Source organism: Phascolarctos cinereus, unplaced genomic scaffold (assembly GCF_003287225.1).
Source record: "Phascolarctos cinereus isolate Bilbo 61053 unplaced genomic scaffold, phaCin_HiC Scaffold_726;HRSCAF=1367, whole genome shotgun sequence".
Classification (NCBI taxonomy): domain Eukaryota; kingdom Metazoa; phylum Chordata; class Mammalia; order Diprotodontia; family Phascolarctidae; genus Phascolarctos; species Phascolarctos cinereus.
This window is the reverse complement of record NW_027556098.1, coordinates 232,093,888-232,113,197: the sequence shown is the minus strand read 5'-3', so window position 1 is coordinate 232,113,197 and position 19,310 is coordinate 232,093,888. Positions and strand designations below refer to the sequence as shown.

At 39.2% G+C, this 19,310-nt stretch overlaps 1 protein-coding gene across 1 annotated transcript in view; it reads left to right on the top strand.

The window, feature by feature from the left end:
• Positions 1 to 19,310, top strand: part of TANC1 (tetratricopeptide repeat, ankyrin repeat and coiled-coil containing 1) — a 259,647-nt gene that overhangs the window by 170,860 nt on the left and 69,477 nt on the right. The window contains 1 exon segment of the mRNA XM_078147021.1: positions 6,540 to 6,800. Within this exon segment, the coding sequence (XP_078003147.1) occupies positions 6,540 to 6,800 (261 nt within the window).

The following is a 19,310-nucleotide window of genomic DNA, read 5'->3' as shown; positions in this document are numbered from 1 at the left end:
GCCTGCAGGGGAGGGGAAGGAAGGGAGGGGAAGGTAGAGGGTTAGAACAGTACCTGGGAAATGGCCAAGTGTTGAACAGGACTAGCTAGCCAAAGGTTCCTTGCTGTTTCCATGGGCAATTAAAAAGAGAAATTTTCTTTAAAAAAATCTAAATAGTTTGCTGTCGGGTAACTTTTGATCACTGCTGCTTTTTTGTGTCCTGTAGGGGGAAATGAGTAAGTGAAAACATTGTGTGTGTGTGTGTGTGTGTGTGTGTGTGTGTGTGAGAGAGAGAGAGAGAGAGAGAGGTGTAGGTGGTAAGTGTTTGAGACAGTGAGAGTGTCTGTGTGGAGCATTCATTTTGCAGGGCTAGGAGGAGAGGCAGAATGAAATGCTGTAATTTCAGATGAAATAATGATTTAGTTCTTTTTTGAGGGACCTGGGCAACGATAAGGGGGGAGGGGAACAGCAGGGCATTTTTGGCTGATGTGATTGAGCACATGGCAGTTTCACATGTGGAGTTTTTTCCTCCTGTCACTCTTATAGGAATCCAAAGTATAGTATGTCAGTGTGAACTGTTCTTCATGTAAAGAGTGAAAATCAGGCAGGTATACCTTCTGCTATGTTTAAGAGGATATTAGGGTTACATTCCATCACTCAGACTTTTTTGTCTTTCCTCTTGGATCTTTTCTAATCTTGTTTAGACGTTATCTGCTGAGCTAAAAGTGCCCCCTTTATTTACTTATTGCCTGTGTGACTTTGAACAAATGATTTTAAACTCTGAGCCCCAATTACAGCCATTTGTAAAATGAGAGGCTTACGTTAGAAGATGCTTAAAGACCCTTCTGGTTTATTAAAGACATTTATGGCATTCTTGCTGTGTATTTAACTACACCGTGCTGGACAGAGAGGAAGTGTAAGGCAGAGCTAACCTTCGAGGGGAGTCAGAACTAATAAATGTACCTTGTGAATAACACTCAACAGGCTAAAATTCAGTAGTGTTATAGCATATGGATTAGATTCTTAAATGTAGTGGACTGGCAAGGGGGCTTGTTTGCTGAGATTAAGTGAGGTTGTGAACATTTCCAGATCATTCTTTCCTTCTACCCCAGCTGAAGACATAAGGGAAAAAAATACCTGTTACAAACACGTATAGTCAAGCAAAACAAATTCTTGTATCAGCCATGCCTCTTCCCCCCCGGTCTCAATCTGTGTTGAGTCCATTATTTCTGTATCTGGAGGTAGGTGACATATTTCATCTTGAGTCCTCTGGAATTGTGGTTGTTAAACTGTGTTGATCAGGGTTTCTTTCATCAGTCTTTCAAAATTGTTTGTCTTTACAGTATTGGTATATAAATGGTTCTGCTCACTTCACGTTGTGTTACTTCATATAAGTCTTTTCAGATTTCTCTGAAACTGTCACCTTCATTTCTTAGAGCCCAGTAGTATTTATCACCTTCATATGCTGTAGCTTGTGCAGCCATTCCCATTTGGTGGGCATCCCCTCAATTTTCAATTCTTTGTCACCACAGAAAGAGGTTCTGTAAGTATTTTTGTACACTTGGGTCCTTTTTCCTCTTTCTTCTGTCTCTTTGAGGTTTAGACCAATAGACCTTTGGAGTATTTCTGGGGCAAAGAATACTTTGAGGCATGGTTCTAAATTCCTTTCCAGAATGTCTGGACCAGCTCACAATTCTGTGAGCAGTGCATTAATATGATTATTTTTCCCCAGCCCCTCCAGCATTTGTCATTTTCTTTTTTTGACATCTTTGTCAATCTGATGGATGTGAGGTGGTACCTCAGAGTTGTTTAAATTCGTATTTCTCTAATTTTTAATGATTTAGAACATTTCTTCATATGGATATTTTCTTTCTCTGAAAGCTACCTATATCTCTTCTAAAGCTAATCCTTTCTAAAATAATGTAGTTGGGAACCAAGTCTGGATGATAAGGACATATCTGTATCTGTATCTACATTTAGGTACATGTACATGTTACATTCTATTTGTTTGTTACATTCTAGCGACCTTTATTGATTTAGACAGAAATTTGTCCTGGTTTTAGGGGTACAGCATAGAACCATAGGTTTTTAAAACTTAATATGTAAGGCAGTATGTTAGGTGCTGGTCTGATACAAAAACAAAGCAATTTGCCCTCAAGCAGCTTACATTCCACCGAAATGACATCCAGTCTCCAGGGAGCAGCCAGTGACTTAAGATTTAAGTTCTCTTATAATCACAAATGCTTTATTTGTCTGGGATCATGGTAGCATGGTATTCTATTTAATTTTTTTCCCTGAGTATTGTTTTATTTGGTATTTGGGTCTCTCTTTGTCTGAAATAAACCCACAACTCTTTCGGAGCTGCTACTTGCCACTGCCGACATGAGCACAAACCATCTTTTTAGATTGCCACAGACTTCTCCTGGTAGATGTGTTTTTTTATGCTGCATAGGGAAACTTCAGACATTTGAATTTTATCTGGTCCAAGTAGTTCTGTGTATTTCTGCTTATTCATTGTATGATTTGATTTGAGAATGTGTTGGCCAGTCTTCAAACCCGATGAGTTGGATGTGGTATTGTTTGGTAAGGGAGTAATATTTGTGAGGTGGGGGTAATCTTAGTGGGTCATCTTCTTTGGGAAGGGCACATGCCTATGAAACTTCTTGTCTGCCCTGCCAATCTCTATTCATTCAGTCTCAGGTCCTGGTTAATGCTGAACATAATAGAGTTAGGTATATGTTTCATTTGGACCTATCTCAGTACTGGGGTGAAGGGATGATGAGACTGTTGTATTCTTAGCCACTTCTGGGAATCACAAATTTACGAACATCTGACTTAGGAACATTCAGCTTCATAATTGGCTGTCCGTCTAAAGACTCATCTCATTATTTCAACCACCACATACATAGAACCTTCTCGTCACAAATAGTGGGACCACTTCCTTCTTGGCCACTGCAGAATCAAGGTGAATATCCTCTTCTATTTTTCCTATCTCTATTTCCCCCATTTTCCTGGGTTCTTTTGCTTGGACAAGATGCAGGCTGCTACTGCTTCTTCTTCTACTCATCGCCTGGCATTCCCTTTTCCATATCCCTGACCTTTCCTAGGAACTCTTCTTAGAATCTTAAGACTGCCAGTCCAATTTTCCCTCCCTGATTTTGGGGAACTTCTCCTGCTGTGTATAGTACAGAAAGGGGAAGGAATTGATGAGGTCCTTGTTCCTTATTTAGAGCCCCAAGGTAGAAATCAGGATAGGTTTTCTCAGAAAAACATTGTTGTGAATAGTGGTATATTCCATAATACTTTAGTGTAGTACTATTTTAAGCTTTGTATTGATTAAATATGCTTCTTTGGGCTCACCTTGGGTACCTCAGCATCCTGTATGACTAATTTCATTGGGAAAAATATCCCCTTAGCTCCAAATACCTAACTTACACATTTTTAAATGTCAACATTAACATAACAATAATAATCATTTACATAGCACTTTAAGGTTTATGAAACATTTTATATACATTATTTCATGTGAGATAACATAAGAATTCCTAAGTATATAATGTTAAAAAAAAGTACTGATGGGGAGAGGGGAGGGAGGGAAAGAATCTGGAACTGAAAATTTTTTTTTAAACTTTTTAAAAATTAAAAAAAAAATTTTTTTTGAAAAAAAATTTAAAAGTGTTAAAAATTGTTTTTGCATGTAATTAGGGAAAAATTAAAAAAAATTGTAAAAATAAAAACTACCAATAGGTGGTTTAAAATGCCAAAATTGTCGTATGTGTTACATTGATCACCTGACAAGGTGAGTAATAATAAAAATTCATTAATAACATGCTTTACAGTTTATAAAGTGTTTTCCTTCCAGCCCTGTGAGTTACATAGGTCAAGGGATCATTAAAAAATTCTCACTAATACATTGAAGGTCAGGTGACTTTATTACAATAATATGGTTATCAAAAGCTCAGCCTTGGCAACCCCTGTGTAAATTTAGATGTGCAGGGAAGTTAAGACTTGAAGAAATAATGATTGACCTGTTGGGTAAAAATTAGTTGTATTACATTGGATGGATTTTCCATGACTCAAAACCAGTTGACCTTGTACAAAAAGCTAAACCTTCCTGTGCCTCAGTTTCTTGATATATAATGAGATGGTGGACTAGATGACCGCTGAGTTCCTTCCTTTTCTGAATTAATTGGCTTCATGGAGATTCTGAGGCCTCGTTTTGGCAGAATCATGTTTGAAGTCTTGGGATGAAGAAATACTGAAGAGGCGACAGTAGTAGTTTGGTTTTCTTAAGCCAGTTACCAGCCAGCATGTATTTATTAAATGTACTCTCAGCCACTTTGGGGACACCAGATGTGATCTCTATTTTCTGTTCACTCACAGAGGAGGCAGTATGACAGGGTGGGTAGTGTGGACTTGTAATTAGGAAGACTTCAGTTTGAATTCTCTTTCAGACAGTTACTAGGTGTGTAATCCTGGTAAAGTCACTTTCTCTCTCTGTCTGCTTATGTTTAACAGCGTCTACCTCATAAGGTTGTTGTGAGGATCAAACAGGTGGTATATCTATGTAAAGTCCTTTGTAAACCTTAATGCACTATATAAATGCCAGCCATTAATATGTTGGGCAGCTAGATAGAGTGAATAGAGTCCTGGGCCTGAAGTCAGGAAGACATGAGTTCAGATCTTGCCTCAGTTTACTTTTCTTTAAAATAAGCTAGAGAAGGAAATGGCAAACCACTCTAATATCTTTGCCAAGAAAACCTCAAATGGAGTCATGAAAAGTCAGATATGACTGAACAACAATTATTATTCCCATCATCATCCTTATCATCACTGTCATCATTAATATTATCACAGTCTAATCAGGAAGACAGTACTAGCAAATGGGAAATAATGAGAAAACAAGTGCTGGTGAACTTTGTAATTATAGTGTGAAGCATGGTAGAGGGAGAAGTATGGGCTATAATGGTCAAAGTCAAAGCTTGTGGAAGTGTTTAGAACATTTTGTGGAATAGGGCATTTAAGATCTTGGAATGAGCAGGCAGGAGTTACCATAGCTGTGTATTGGAGACCTGAGATTTATTTTTGGTTGTCCTAGTTCATTTAAAACTCCAAAATGTGTTTGTGCTTAGTCATTTTTCAGTTGTGTCCGATTCTTTGCGACTCCTTTTGGGGTTTTCTTGGGAAAGATGCTAGAGTGGTTTGCCATTTCCTTCTCCAGCTCATTTTATAGGTGAGAAAACTGAGACAGACAGGGTTAAGTGACTTGCTCCGGGTCACATAGCTAGTAATCATCTGAGGCTGGATTTGAACTCGTCTTTCTGACTTGCAGACCTGGCACTTTATCCACTATGCAATCCGGCTGCCTAACGTAAATGAAGTTTAAAATCTCTCCCTGTTTTTTAGATATCAAATGACATGTTGTGTTTCATCTTTTTTATTTGCATTAGTTTTAACACTTTAAAAAATATAATATGTAAAATAATCCTTTCCTGATGTATTGGGTTCACGTATAACCACATCTTTGTGCTAAGGACTTCACTAGGTAGTATTTGAAATAAAAGAAAAGCAGTGGGTACAATTCTTGCTTTCTAGAAACCTGAAATGTAAAACATAGCAGAAACGTTTAGAATGTTAGAAACTGGTCTGGTAACTTTGTGTTGACTTTCAGTATACAAGCAAGCACTGGTCCAAAAGGTTTTGAACCAATGGTGTTATGTTAGAAGCTTTGCAAATGGATATTTCTGCTGACCTTTAACCACTTCCTTATTATTATTCTACTATCATGATAGTTTAAAAAAAAACCTTTTAAAATTCAAGCTCTGAGAAAAAAAGGGTAGAGTTTCTGAAGTTCTAAATTCACAGAATATGCTGTATTTTACCCAGTCAACCTTGTCCACTCATTGTGCGAGTATTTTCCATTCCTAATCCCTGAAAAATATCAGCCTGCTGTAGACAGTCCTTCCTAAAAGATCTTGTAAAGTTTATTTGAGCAATGAAATTCCCTACTTGATTCTTTGCTTCCATTAATTGTTTTTGCATGTGGGTGGTTCATTTTACCTTATTCATCCTGCCCTCCCTGCCCTCCCTCCAAAAAAAACTCAAAAAACCCCCAAAACAACAACAGCGAAACAAATCAACCAACCACCACCACTGTAACAAAAATTAGTTTAGATAGAAAATTTCCTGGTTCAGAGGAATTTTATGAGAGATATTCCTTTGAGAACAGTTTATGCCTTATTATAAAGAAATGGATACATTATCATATCCAAATTACATAGATCTACAGTATCTCTCGGATGCTTTCAGACAGCTTTTTTTCCATTATCTTCTTATCTGACTTTTTCCTTCCCCACGGAGTGAGTTATTACTTTATTTTCCCCTGATAAGTAGCATTCTTTTAATTTAACAAAACATATTGTGTGAAATCTACTTTGATAAAATCTGTTTGCACCAGAAAGCTTTCTGTTGATAGTGAAAAGTTCATCGTATGTTTAAATCTCAAAACAGCCACAAGTATGTTAGGCCTCCTTCTAAGTATTTTGGTCTTTCTTGTTCAGCCACAATTACAAGTTCATCCGAGAACGATGACCGGAGTGGCTCCAGTTTGGAATGGAGTAAAGATGGAAGCTTAAGAATTGGAGTCCAGCAAGGAATTCTTCATGATCGGAGGGCAGATAATTGTTCCCCGGTGGCAGAAGAGGAGACAACCGGATCAACAGAGAGTCTGCCCAAAGCAGAAGGATCTGTTGGAGATGGTCCTGTTCCATACACACAGAACTCCAGCTCCCTAATCATGCCACGGCCTAACTCAGTTGCAGGTAAGATCTTGTCTCCAAGATGAGAGTGTTTTTGTTTTTTGTGAGGGGAGGTGAAGGGTCATAAATACCCTTGACTTTGAAGATTTTGTGTTTTTGTTTCATTCACTGTTGAAGAAGGATGTCATGTGTTAAGGAGAGCCACCGTCAATGAACTGGGGTTCTGAATTCAGTTCTGTAGCTTTTGACCCGTATGACCTTTAGAAAGTCATTTCACCTTTGTAGTGAAATGGTCACCTATTAATGAGGGAGTTGGATTAGATGTTTCCTAAGATCGCCTTCCAGATTTTGCATTCAGTGTTTTAAGAGATTATGAGCCAAGAATATTCCCTTCACAAATTAACATTTTGTACTTTCAATCTAAATGTGGTAGACAGTAAGTATAGTCTGAGACTTTGAACATGTGTGGTGTCATTTTGTATAGTGGAAAGAATAATAGAGGACCCAAGTTCAAATGCTACTTTGTGACCTTGGGCAAATCCATTAACTTCTCTGGGCCTCAGTTTCTTCATCTGTAAAATAAGGGAGCTGGACACAATGGACCCTTTAGGTTCTTTCTGGCTCTAGATTGACGAGTCCATGATTGATAATAAATGAAGTCATTTCTTGAGTTTTTACCATCCTTTGGTTTAGGTAACCTCATAGAAGTAAATTAAGTGTCATTATAACAATTGTGTTAAACCTGTTGTTTTCAGCCAAAGAGAGTCACACTAACATGGATGGTATAAACTCAAATGGGGTTTTTTGGTTATCCAGTCTAACCTTCTAATTTTATACGTGAGGTAACAGAGGCCTAGAGGGAGGACACGCTTTATCCCAGGCTACATAGCTGACAAGTGAGAGAGGCAGGTCCTAAATCAAATCTTCACGTTGTTTCTTCATAATCAGAGCGCATTTTACGGTGAGCTTAGATTTCTAAGTAATACAACTATATAAGTAATACAACTGTTAAGTCAACATTCAGATTGAAAACTCAAGTCATTCAAAATGAAAAACTTTACAAATGAAACATAACTTAGACCTTTCTTTAAACAGATGTGTTGACAAGAGGATAGTAGCTTGAATTAGGTAGAAGTGTAGGTAATAAAGATGTTAGCTATTAATGTTCTGCAGCTAAAAGGTGGGAAAAGTAAAGAGATGTTATTGTATGTTTTAGTGTTGGAAAAGGAACAAAAAAAGAAAACTACTTGTTGGCCATTATTTATAGCTTTATCTGGTGAATTTCTACATTTTGCACTCTTAGGTAGTGTGTTAATAAAGGGATCTGCTTAGGTTTTATTTTTTATTTGTAGTTGATATTTTTCTTGAAATAGCTGTAAGATGAAGGGAGATTTAGTAGATGAGACGCTGGGTTTGGAGTCAGGAAGACTTGTTTAGAATCTTGCCTCTGACACAGTAGCGGTGGGACCATGAGTAAGTCTCTTAACTAGCCTCTCAGGACACTTTGAAAGACCATAGATTATATAGTAGTTGACGCTCTGTAAATGTGGCAGGTTTTTTTTAAGTTTTATTGATGCCTTTTCCTTTTTATGCCATGTTAATTTGCAGATATAGCCCACCTTGAGACAGCCTCCTTCCCTTGTAACAAAGATTTTTTTTTTAAACTTCAGAAAAGCTAACCAACATTGGCCTTGCTTGACAGCATGCACAGCACTCCTGCCCCCAACATCTTTTCATCAGAAAGAGGGAGACTCCTCAGTTCATCCCTTCTGCTGCCAAACTTGTTCTCCGTATCACACCACATACAGTTTTGCTCTCTTGTTCTTTCTGTTTACACTGGTGTAGACTTTGCGTGTGTTGTTTTTGTGGTTCTGCTTACTTCATGAAGTCATTTCATGTAAGCCTTCCCATGAATCCTAGAATGAGGTTTTGTACGAAAAAAACCCTAAACGACTGTGAAATGTGATACTTTGGCTTCACCATAGGATTTAACAGCACTGATCAGAGCAGAATAGCATAGGCAAGAGAAAACCAGTTGTAGAGTTAGGGGGACCTGGGTTCAAGTCCCGCTTCTGACACGTAGGGGCTGTGTGATCCTGGGCAAGTCACTTAAACTCTCAGTATCCCAGGAAACTGTCTTAAAACTGCAGGTTACAGAGCATCAGAAGGTTTTATTCACCAGGAGTTCTCTACTCCAAGGAAATTATAGGTCAGGGACAACAATAATAAAAAATAAAAAATAACAATAAACCTGTAATATTGAGCCACATTTCATAGTGATAGCTTAGCTCTGTGGTAAATATTTGTTGTTGTCATCATGGTGGTGGTGGTGGTGTGTGTCTGTTTGTATCTGTCTGTGTGTCTATGAGTGGTGGTGGTATGTTGTATGTTCTAATTCTCTAGTAACAGATAAATAGCCATAATGAAAGAATCTCCAGAATGCCTTCTTTAATTCACTTCCAATGGACAGACAATGGCTCTATTCCAGAAAAGACTGTTATCCTATTACAAGTTAGTAGTACTAGGGAAAAACACTGGAGAGCAGAATGAGTACTGAGTCATGATTATTCCGTGGTGCTTTCATTTTTTTTCCATTAACTCTGGTTTTCAGACACTCTTTACCTGTTTCTATTGATTGACTGGTTCATTTGCATTAGCGTAGAATTTCATCTCTCTGTTAAATCCAGCAGAAGGCAAAGTTATGTTCAGCTTAAGCTGTTTTTAAAACTGAAAATCCATTAGGACGTTAATTTTGAGACAGGAGAAAAAAGGCCTATTTGGGAGCTGTTTTCTGCTTGGTGTTTTCCTCTCCAGTCCCCTGCCATCTGAATTGACGATGCATGTGAGCCAAGATTTTCCAGTACACTGCTGTGATTACAGAGCTTAGCTTCCCAGTTTTCCGCTATGCTTGTTCATTAGCCTCATCACATTCGCTCTTGAGTTAGACCTCCTGTGGCATGAAGACTAAGCCAGGGACTAAGCAGGGGCAAATTAGCCTAATGGATTTATTCATTTTTTCCTAGTTTACATCACTGAAAAACTAAAAACATCTCTTGAGTTGCGAAGAGTGGGAAGCAAGTACTATAATTTTCTGTGTTTATTAATGGGTTGGAAGTATAATGCAGTGTTGTGTATCTATGGTAAACTAAGCGTTGGGTAATAAGGAACCATGGGACCTGCTGGGTATCATATTGAGAGTGTAAGTTAGTTATAAACTATAACATGACATCAGCAACTTAATGGCATGTGTCCCAAAGTTGGAACTGGTTCTCAGGAGGAATGATTTAGTGGAGAGGGCACTGGACTAAGAGTTAGAAAATTTCGTTCTGGGGTTGCATTGCTGCTTTCTACAGGTGGCTGTAAATTTCTTACCCTTTCTGGACCTCCGTTCCCCGAACTGTTTAAAGTAATAAAGGGGAAGGTTATAGAGTTGGACTAGTCGATCCTCAGGACAGCTAGGTGGTACAGTGGTTGGAACACTGGACCTGGGCTTAGGAAGACTCATCTTCCTGTGTTCAAATCTGGCCTCAGACACTTCTTAGCTGTGTGACCCTGGGCAAGGCACTTAACCCTATTTCCCTCACCCTTATCTGTAAAAATGAGCTGCATAAAGAAATGGCAAACTACTCTAGTATCTTTGCCAGGAAGATCCCAAATGGGGTCATGAAGAGTCAGACGCAGCTGAACCAACTGGACAACAACAACAAAGTTGATCCTCATCGCCTTTTTTGGCTCTGGGATTTTGTGATTCCTGTAGCTATACAACAGCCAAGTAAGTGAAGCTTGACTCAGGGGTGGGGAACTGTGGCCCTCTAGGTCTTCAGGTGCGGCCCTTTGACTGAAAAAAGCTTCACCTTAATAAAATCCCCTTAATAAAAGGGTTTGTTCTGTAAAACTTGGACTCAGTCAAAAGGCTGTACCCAGGGACCTAGAAGGCCACATGTTCCCTACCCCTGAGTCTTCAGTCTTCACTTACTTGGCTGTGGTATAGCTTCTTGCTTGCGTTTTGTAACCATCTCTGCTCATCACCCAAAGATGGCTCCTTGTTCCCTCTGGCTACCCACTCTGTCCAAATCTCCACAATGGCGGCCCAGTCAGGCCTGCCTTGCCAAGAAGTTCCCTGTTATCTGAAGAGACTTTTCATTTTGTTCCCCCAGTCCAAACTACTCTTCTTCATAGGCCTTGTTCATAGTTGGGTATTTCTGGGAAAGCAAACTCTTGGTCCTATTTTGAAGGCTAGTGTGTGATTGACTGACTGAGAGACACTTCAGATTCAGTATGTCTAAAACTGTCATCATTTCCCCCCTTCAAATGAGTTCTGCTTCCTGACTTGTGGGTCCCAAATGCAGCTGTTCTTTCTCTCCCATGATAGAAACTTGGAAGTCATTTTGCAGTTTAGTTCAACAGACAGTTATTAAGTAAGGAGCACATGCCCTGGGGATATGAAGATAGAAAACCAGTAAGCTGTCCCAAAGGTTGTACAGCTTCTTTTTCCTCCATTTCCAGTCAGTCGCCATGTCCTTTTCCACATCTTTCCAGTATTTCTCAGCTTCATTTCCTCCTTTCCATTCCCACGGCCATTGCCCTATTTCAGGCCCTCGTTACCTCTTGCCTGGACTGTGGCAATAAGTCTCCTAACAGGTCTTTCCACCTCTGGTTTCTTTCTGTTTTCTTCCTTTCTAAAAACCTGCTGCCAGGTGACTTTCCCTAGTGCGTGGGTCTTATTGCATCACTTTTCTGCCCCACTCACTCATTCCCATTAGAGAAAACCCATTCTCCTTAGCTTGGTGTCCAAGGCACACAGACTCTTGCTACTATTTACCTTTCTTCCCAGACTTATGTCATAACCTTTCACATTTTCTTTGCTCCAACCCAGCTGCGATTATTTTCTGCTCACATACGTTTTTGTCTGTGCTGTTCCTCATACTTAAGATGTCTCCTTTCCATTTCTGTCTGTTGAAAGACCTAGTTCAAATACCAATCTCCTTTGATACCTTTACCTCAAACTGTGGTATACATTTCCTTTGGAAAGGAGGAGAAAGATAGGAATCAGGAAAGATGCAAGTTCTAATTCCAGCTCTTATATTTACTATTTATATTACCCCAAATAAGTTACTTCACTTTTCTGAATTTGTTTACCCATCTGTAAAATGGGGATAATAATTCTTGTACGGTGTCACTGTGATGAAAGCCCTTTGCAAATATTAAGATAACTGTCTGGATGTGAGTTCTTTCCCAAGTAATCTTATGCATCTCTTACATTCTTATATTCATCTATATGTTTTATCATCCCTACTAATTCACAAGTTCCTTGAGTGCAAACACCATGTTTTATTTATCATTCTGTTTTTCCCAATGCCTTGCACAGTGCATTGGACATAATAGATGCTTAATTGTTAAATGAGTAGACCTCTCTCCCAGGATTCTTTGCATTTTGAGATTAACCCAAGTGAATATGTAATCTGTATGATATTTTGTATTGAGGAGTGCTTCCTGATCTTGATACTAATCCCTTCTTCCCTCCTCCATTCCAGACTGTCATTCTTCTTCCTCTGCCCAGCCTTTCTCCCCTCCCCCACCTGTACCAAAGAAGCAGAGCAACTAGGCATCCCCTTCTGAACAGCCACCTATTATTACTGTAGTATGCTATTACAGGTTAAATCTTGTTACAGTAATAAAATCAGACATTACAGCAGTGTCTAAATTGATTCATTTTAGTATAAAGCATCTTGAATAGGAATAACAAGGTTTAAGTTAGCGTTTGGAAGGATTTTCATTTAGTAAAGACTTCTGTTCTAAAAGTATTTGGTATAGCAGGAGAACCATGTTTGAATTTGGTTATATGCAATGTTCTATGAGATTATTACACACGCATGCACGCCACACACACAGACACCTTTTATTTTTATGTAGATTTTATTACATCCCATGTTATTATATGATTAATATATCTATTTATCATATCATTTTTATATCCCAGAACTTAGCAAAGTGCCTGGAGCATAGTAGGTGTCTAATAAATTCTTACTGAATGATTTTCAAAGTGTCAGCCTCTTGTGTATATTATAGATATCCTGAGGCCCCAGGGCATCCCCCCAATATTTCAGGATCTTGCATAATGGGATTCTGTTATATTTGGCCATTGTTTTTGGTCTTGAAATATTCTTAAGCGGGTCATAGGAGACTGAGTTTAATTGTCCAGGAAATCCACAAACTCAAATAATTACCATCCAATTTTCTTGAAACTCGAACTAGTAATTGTAGTGGAGACTATTGGCATTTGCCTTTGATGGTAGGGTTCATCCACTCACTACTTAGGGTTTCAGCAGATGTTTCAATTTGCTTGGATCTGCTGAAGTCCCTTTTCATTTCTTCCCAGTGTAACTCTTTCCTAAGCCTTCTGGAAAATGGGACTTGCATCCAGATATTGTGAGAAACATTGAGTGCTGAAAAGATGCAATGAACTTCATTGTCTAGAAGAGTTATCGAGATGGATTGATTGCGGCCAGAAGCCACAGCTTTTATCTGTATTGTGTGATCTTCCCCTTCCTTGAACAGTCTTTAGCATACTGTGGTGATCTAGTTAATATTAAATAATTAAAAAGAGTCTAAATTTCTGATATACCGGTGAGTTTGAGGAGCAAAATGCCATTCCTTCTCTCCCTATTCCAGCTTTATAGAGTGTTCAGCAGAATTTTCCTTAAGTGCTCACCAGGGTGGGACACACTTAGGAGACTTAATGTAACTTAATGTCTCTGGGCCTCCATTTCCTTCTCTGTAAAACAGAGCTCCATTGGGGGGGGGTGTCTTAATTTTTTTGTGTGTCATGAGCTGTTTGGCAGTCTGGCAAGCCTAAGGACCCTTTCTCAGAATGTTTGTTGCCCACATTCATAATTGAAAGAAATACTAAATTTCAGTTAGAGGTTAGTGAAAATAAAGAAGTATTTTTTTTTCCCATCAAAGCTCATAGATTCCCAAAGAAAATCCACAGACCCCAAGTTACCTCCTTGGCTAGGTGATCTCTAAGGCCCCCAGCTCTGTATCTGTGACTCTGTAATCTATCACTTCTCTTCAGACAGTTTTCTAAACAACTATGCAAGCCTCTTAAAAAGCTGAGCTAGCAAGAAGCTGCTGGCTCCAGATGAGTAATACCACATTTGGACTGGCTCTGAGTTTCTTTGGATAGGAGAATCAAATAGGGGCTGTAGAGAAGGTTTTCTCATTTACTCCTTTGAGGCTAGAGGAGTGAGTCAGTTTCTAAAAATAGTGACTATAAAAGTTATTTGGAGTGCAAATTCCTTTTTTCTGTTTTCGACAGTTATCTTATCTCAAATATCTGTACCTGATGGTGTCCTTATTTATACTAATGACTCTGCCAGCACTCTTTCCTGTCTACTCACTTGCTAACACCATCATAGTTTTCCCCATTGGACTGTAAGCTCCTTGAGAACAGGGACTGTTTTTGCTTTTTTTCCCCCCTGTTTTCTTTTTTCTTTTCTTCTCTTCTCCTTTACTCTCCTTTTCCCTTTCCCTTCCCCTTTCCCTTTTGTTTTCTTTTCCTCTTCTCTTCTATCCTTTGTACCTAGCACAGTGCCTAGCACAAAGTAGGAGTTTAATGAATGCTTGTAGACTTGAGTTCTTGGCTTTCTTCAAGGGTCAGCTTAAGCCCCACCTTGTTGGGGAGGTTTTGCCTGGTCCCCTCAATTGCTAGAGGCTTTCCTTTGAGATTTCTTCCCCTTTACAATGTATATATCTTAATACATCTATTTATGTGTATCTCGTCTGCTGCACTAGAATGTGAACATATTAAGCACAGAGACTATGGTGGTGGTTGTTTTTTTCTCTCTGTTTTTTTTGTATCCCCAGAGCTTAAGCACAGTGCCTGGCATATAGGAAATGTTGAATAATGCTTATTGGCTGGTGATTATGTTATTATTGATTATAATAAGGTCTAACATATAGCCCTTAAAGGTTTGCAAATCATTTCCCATATATTATCTGATAGGATCCTCATAGTAATGCTGTGAGGTAGGGAATATGAGAATTATTATCTTTATTTTATAGAAATTGAGAGAGGTTTAACACAGAATTTCACTGTTAAAGAGACTTCAGTTAAACCCTCATATGAAGACAAATCATCCCTCCAGTCCCCCAGACAGTGGTCATCTAGCCTTTCCCTAAAGATCTTCAGGAAAGTGTAATTGGCCCCCTTTTACGGTAGCCCATTTCTCTCTTGGAATATTTTTATGGCGTAAATTTCCGTTGCTCCTTGTTCTTCCCTACCTCCTCAACACCATAATCATTTTTCTTGTTAGATTGTAAGCATCTTGAGAGCAAGGACTGTTTCTGCCTTCTATCTCTAGGCTTAGCACAGTGCCTGGCCCATAGCAGGGACTTAATAAATGCTTGTTGAAGTAGTTAGAAGAGTTATCTTCCACAGGACAACCCTTCAGATATCTGAAAAACAGTGGGTTTCTTTACCTTTGGTCTTTTTTTCTCTGAGTCTATATATCCCTTTCCCCTCAAATGATTCTCCTGGCCCCTAGCCCAATGAGCTACGTAAATAAATAGGTGCTTAATACATATTTGCTGAATGAGTGGGTAACTGGTGTGTTGGTTTCTGAATAGTTGAACTTCCATCATTTCTTACTATTGTGGGCCTCTTGATTAGAGGGCTCAGAAAGGAGTATAGGAGTTATTCTTTCTACCTGGTATGTTGTAGAGTAAAGTCTTCAATCTAAGTGTTCTTTTCAGGACATTTCAGTATAGAGTGATCTCCTTTTACAAGTGGGGTTTATTTAATTGTCATATTCTTTATAGTCTCATTTTACATCCTTCTATGAATACCAGAAAATTTAAAGATGGATATTAAATTATTCCTTGGAATAAAAAGGTTTTGGGGATAAGTGAAAAAGAGAAAGAAGACTTCAGAAGTATTTCTGGTCTCCTGGGTTGAGGTGAAGAAGCATTTTAAATTGCTGGCAAGTTAGCAGAGTAGTTAGCACAGACTTTGGACTCCTGCTGCTTCCTCTAGCTTCCATCATGAGCTCTTCCCTTTTGATATGAGTCTAAATAGTGTATTAAGAGCTGGGCGCCCGCTGTAACAAGAGTGCATTAGCTCAGACAGGCATTTAGGGGAAGGAGGAAGAAGATAATTATTCATATTTATATAGCATTTTAAGATTTACCAGCCAGTTCTTCAGCAAAACCTTGTGAGGTAGATTGGAAGAGGAGTACCTGAAAATAAATATTTAGAATTTGCTTTGTTGTAGAGATTTTGGGTGAGCTATATGACCACTATGACTGAAGGGAGAAAATGTAGCTTTAAAACACCGTAGAGGCAGCTAGGTGGCACCTTGGATATAGCACTGGCCCTGGAGTCAGGAGGACCTGAGTTCAAATGCGACCTCAGAGACATAACGCTAGCTGTGTGACATTGGGCAAGTCACTTAACCCCAGTTGCCTTGCCAAAAAACAAACAAACAAAACAACACCGTAGTTATTGCATAAGCAGGGTTTCATTTCAGTGGAGGCAAATGTGTTTATGTAGTATGTGTATATATACACACATACATATATACATACATATATGTATGCATGTATATACATATATGTATAGCATATATTATAGCATATATACACATGTGTATATGTATACAGAACAATTGTTATATGTAATACACACATGTAATATAACACAATCTGGTGGGGAGGTACAGTGTAAATATAGCACTATGTCCCGGGTACTGTGCTAAGTGCTTTAAAAACATTATCTCATTTGATCCTTAAAGGAGTCTTGTAAAATAGGTGCTGTTAATAACTCCATTTTACATTTGAGGAAACTGGAGCAAACAGAGGTTAAGTGACTTGCTCAGGGTCACACAACTATTAAATGTCTGAGGCTGAATTTGAACTCAAGTCTTCTTAACTCCAGGCCTAGGGCTATATCCCCTGCACCAAATAGCTGCCTCTTATGTAGACTATACCACATTTACACACATACACATATGGGAAAAAAATGTTGTATTCTAGAATCAGAAGACCTGGGTTAGTGTCCTGACTCTCCTAATTATTAGCTGGGTGATCAGGTGTAGGCCTTAATTGCCTTATCTTTTAAATCAGGATAAGAAATGCCTGTTCACTCTACCTTAACAAGGCTACTGTGAAGATTAAATGAGGAAATGTATATAAAAATGCATTGTAATCATAAAATGCCATATATATTTAATCATGCATACAAATGAGAGGCATCCTGGTGTAGTGGAGATAGAGAGGGTGAGGGCTTGATTCTAGTCTGGCCTTGGACCATGTTACCTGTATGAACCCAGGCAGGTCCTTAAACCTCTCTGTTGCCCCCAAACTACTTTCTAACAAAATATGTTGCAGAAGAGGTACCAGCCTGTTGTAGTAGTTGGGGTTTGCTCACTGGGTTATCTTTATGCTCTTGAAAGCACAGCCCTGGGGCCTCCTGCTTTAATGGGTGAAGGGGAGCTGGAGACAAGGAGGCTGTCTCACGATTCATTACAATAGCTGAACGAAGAGGTGATGAGAATCTGGGCGAGGGTGGTGCCTGTGTAAGTGGAGAGGAGGTGGCAAAGGCAAAAATGGGAGATTAGGAAGATGGAGTTGATGGCACTTGGCAACAGGTTGAATGTGAGGGGAAGGGATGCATCAGAGATGACTTTCTTTTGATCTAAAACAGTGTCATTCCTGATTCTCACCCACCTTATGTATCCAGTCTATTGCCAAATCTTGTCAATTCAGAGCATCTCTCCTAGCTATCACTTTGTCTCCCCTCACACAGCTACCATCTTAGTTTAGGGCCCTTCTCCTCCCTCCCCTCAGTTTTTATCATTATTATTTTTCCTCCAGTGTCCTTTTTTTAAAAAAATGTAAATAGTGTTTTATTTTTTCCAATTATACGTAAAGACAATTTTCAGCATTCACTTTTTGTAAGATTTTGAGTTCCAGATTTTTGTCTTTCCCTCCCCCCTCCACAAGACAGCAAGCAATCTGATACAGGTTATGCATGTGTGCCCTCGGTTTTTGCGAGAGCTTTCTAACTGGTTTCTCTGCCTCCTCTCTCCTCACTTCAATTCATCGTGTACCACTGTGAGATGAAATATTCCTAATGCATAGCTCTGCTTAAGTTACAGAAACAGCAATAGGTATCGGATTTCTAAACAGTATCTCTTAACCGTTATCTAAAAGCTCCTTTTCCATCTTATAATAATAGTAGCTTACTTTTGGGGAAGAGGGCAGGCCCTACAATTTCATTGGTCAGAAAACTCCGATTATGGAGACAGCCGCTACCAAGACAGTTAACTTACTGTCTGTGTAACCTTGGTAGGAGAATGATGGTGCCATTAACAGAAATAGGGAAGCCAGGAAGAGGAGCAGCTTTAAGGGGAAAGTAATGAAATCCATTTTAAATAATGTTCAGCTTGAGGTGCTGGCAGAACGTTTAAATGGAGATGTTTGATAGGTAGTTAAAATTCAGGTTTAGCATTGATGAACCAGTTGGAGAGTTATCGTCATAGAGGTGAGAGTTGCAGGAGCAGCTGAGGTCACTTTCCTCTTCTCCCTCCCCCAGAATCCTTGGCCCCTGGTCCTCAGACTCTGATGGGTGGTGAACTTTTGTCTAATATTCCTTGTCTCAAGCCTTCTTTGCTCTTCCCTTGCTGTCTTCTCACTGTGCCAGTATATATCTTCTCTGAGGTGCCACTTCCCACCCCTTTATGTATTTTCTTGACCTATTAGACCGTTAAGCTCCTTGACGTCAGGGGCTTTCTTGGTTGCTTGTATTGGTATCCTCAGTGCTTTAGCACAGTGCCTGGCATATAGCAAGTGCTTAATCAATGTTCTTTTTGTGGGTTTGTCTCTCTGTATCTATCTGTCTGTCTCTGTATCTACCCATCTTCCCACTTCTTAGAAAGCCACCAAGGAAAAGGATATGAAGCCTTAGGACAGATGCTTGGGAAATACCCATATTAATGAGATGAAAGAGAAGGAATAGCTGGAAAACAAGGAGAGCAGGGAAAGAACTAAAAGGAATAGAAAAGGATCCATACAAAAGGCATTGTCCGCCCTGTCAGATACTGCAAAGGGATTATGGATGATAAGGATTTAGAAGAGGACCCTGGATTTGGTGATTGATAGGCCACTGACAGTCTTCTGTGAGTCATTTCTATTGGTACGGAAGCTAGATCACTAGAGACTAAAATGAGTCTCAAGAGATGAGGGAATGGCGGTCACTAGTAGAATGGCCTCCATTAAAAAAAAAAGAATTTGACAGAAAAAAGGGAGAGGTTTTGTTTTTTAAATTGTCAAAAGACTTTTGAATGTTTACAAGCAGAGGGGAGTGGAATTATTATAGAGGGAAAGACTGGAGCAAAGGCTTTCTAAGAAGTGGAAGAAGTATTGTCAGGATCGGTCTTGGCCAGAAGGATGGCCTCTTCTTCTTCAGAAACAGAAGGGAAGGGAAAAAAAATGGGTATAGACAGCCAGAATTTGAGGAAGGAACTCCCTGATCCCTGTGGTTGTTAGGGTCTTCCCACCATACTAGGGTTTATA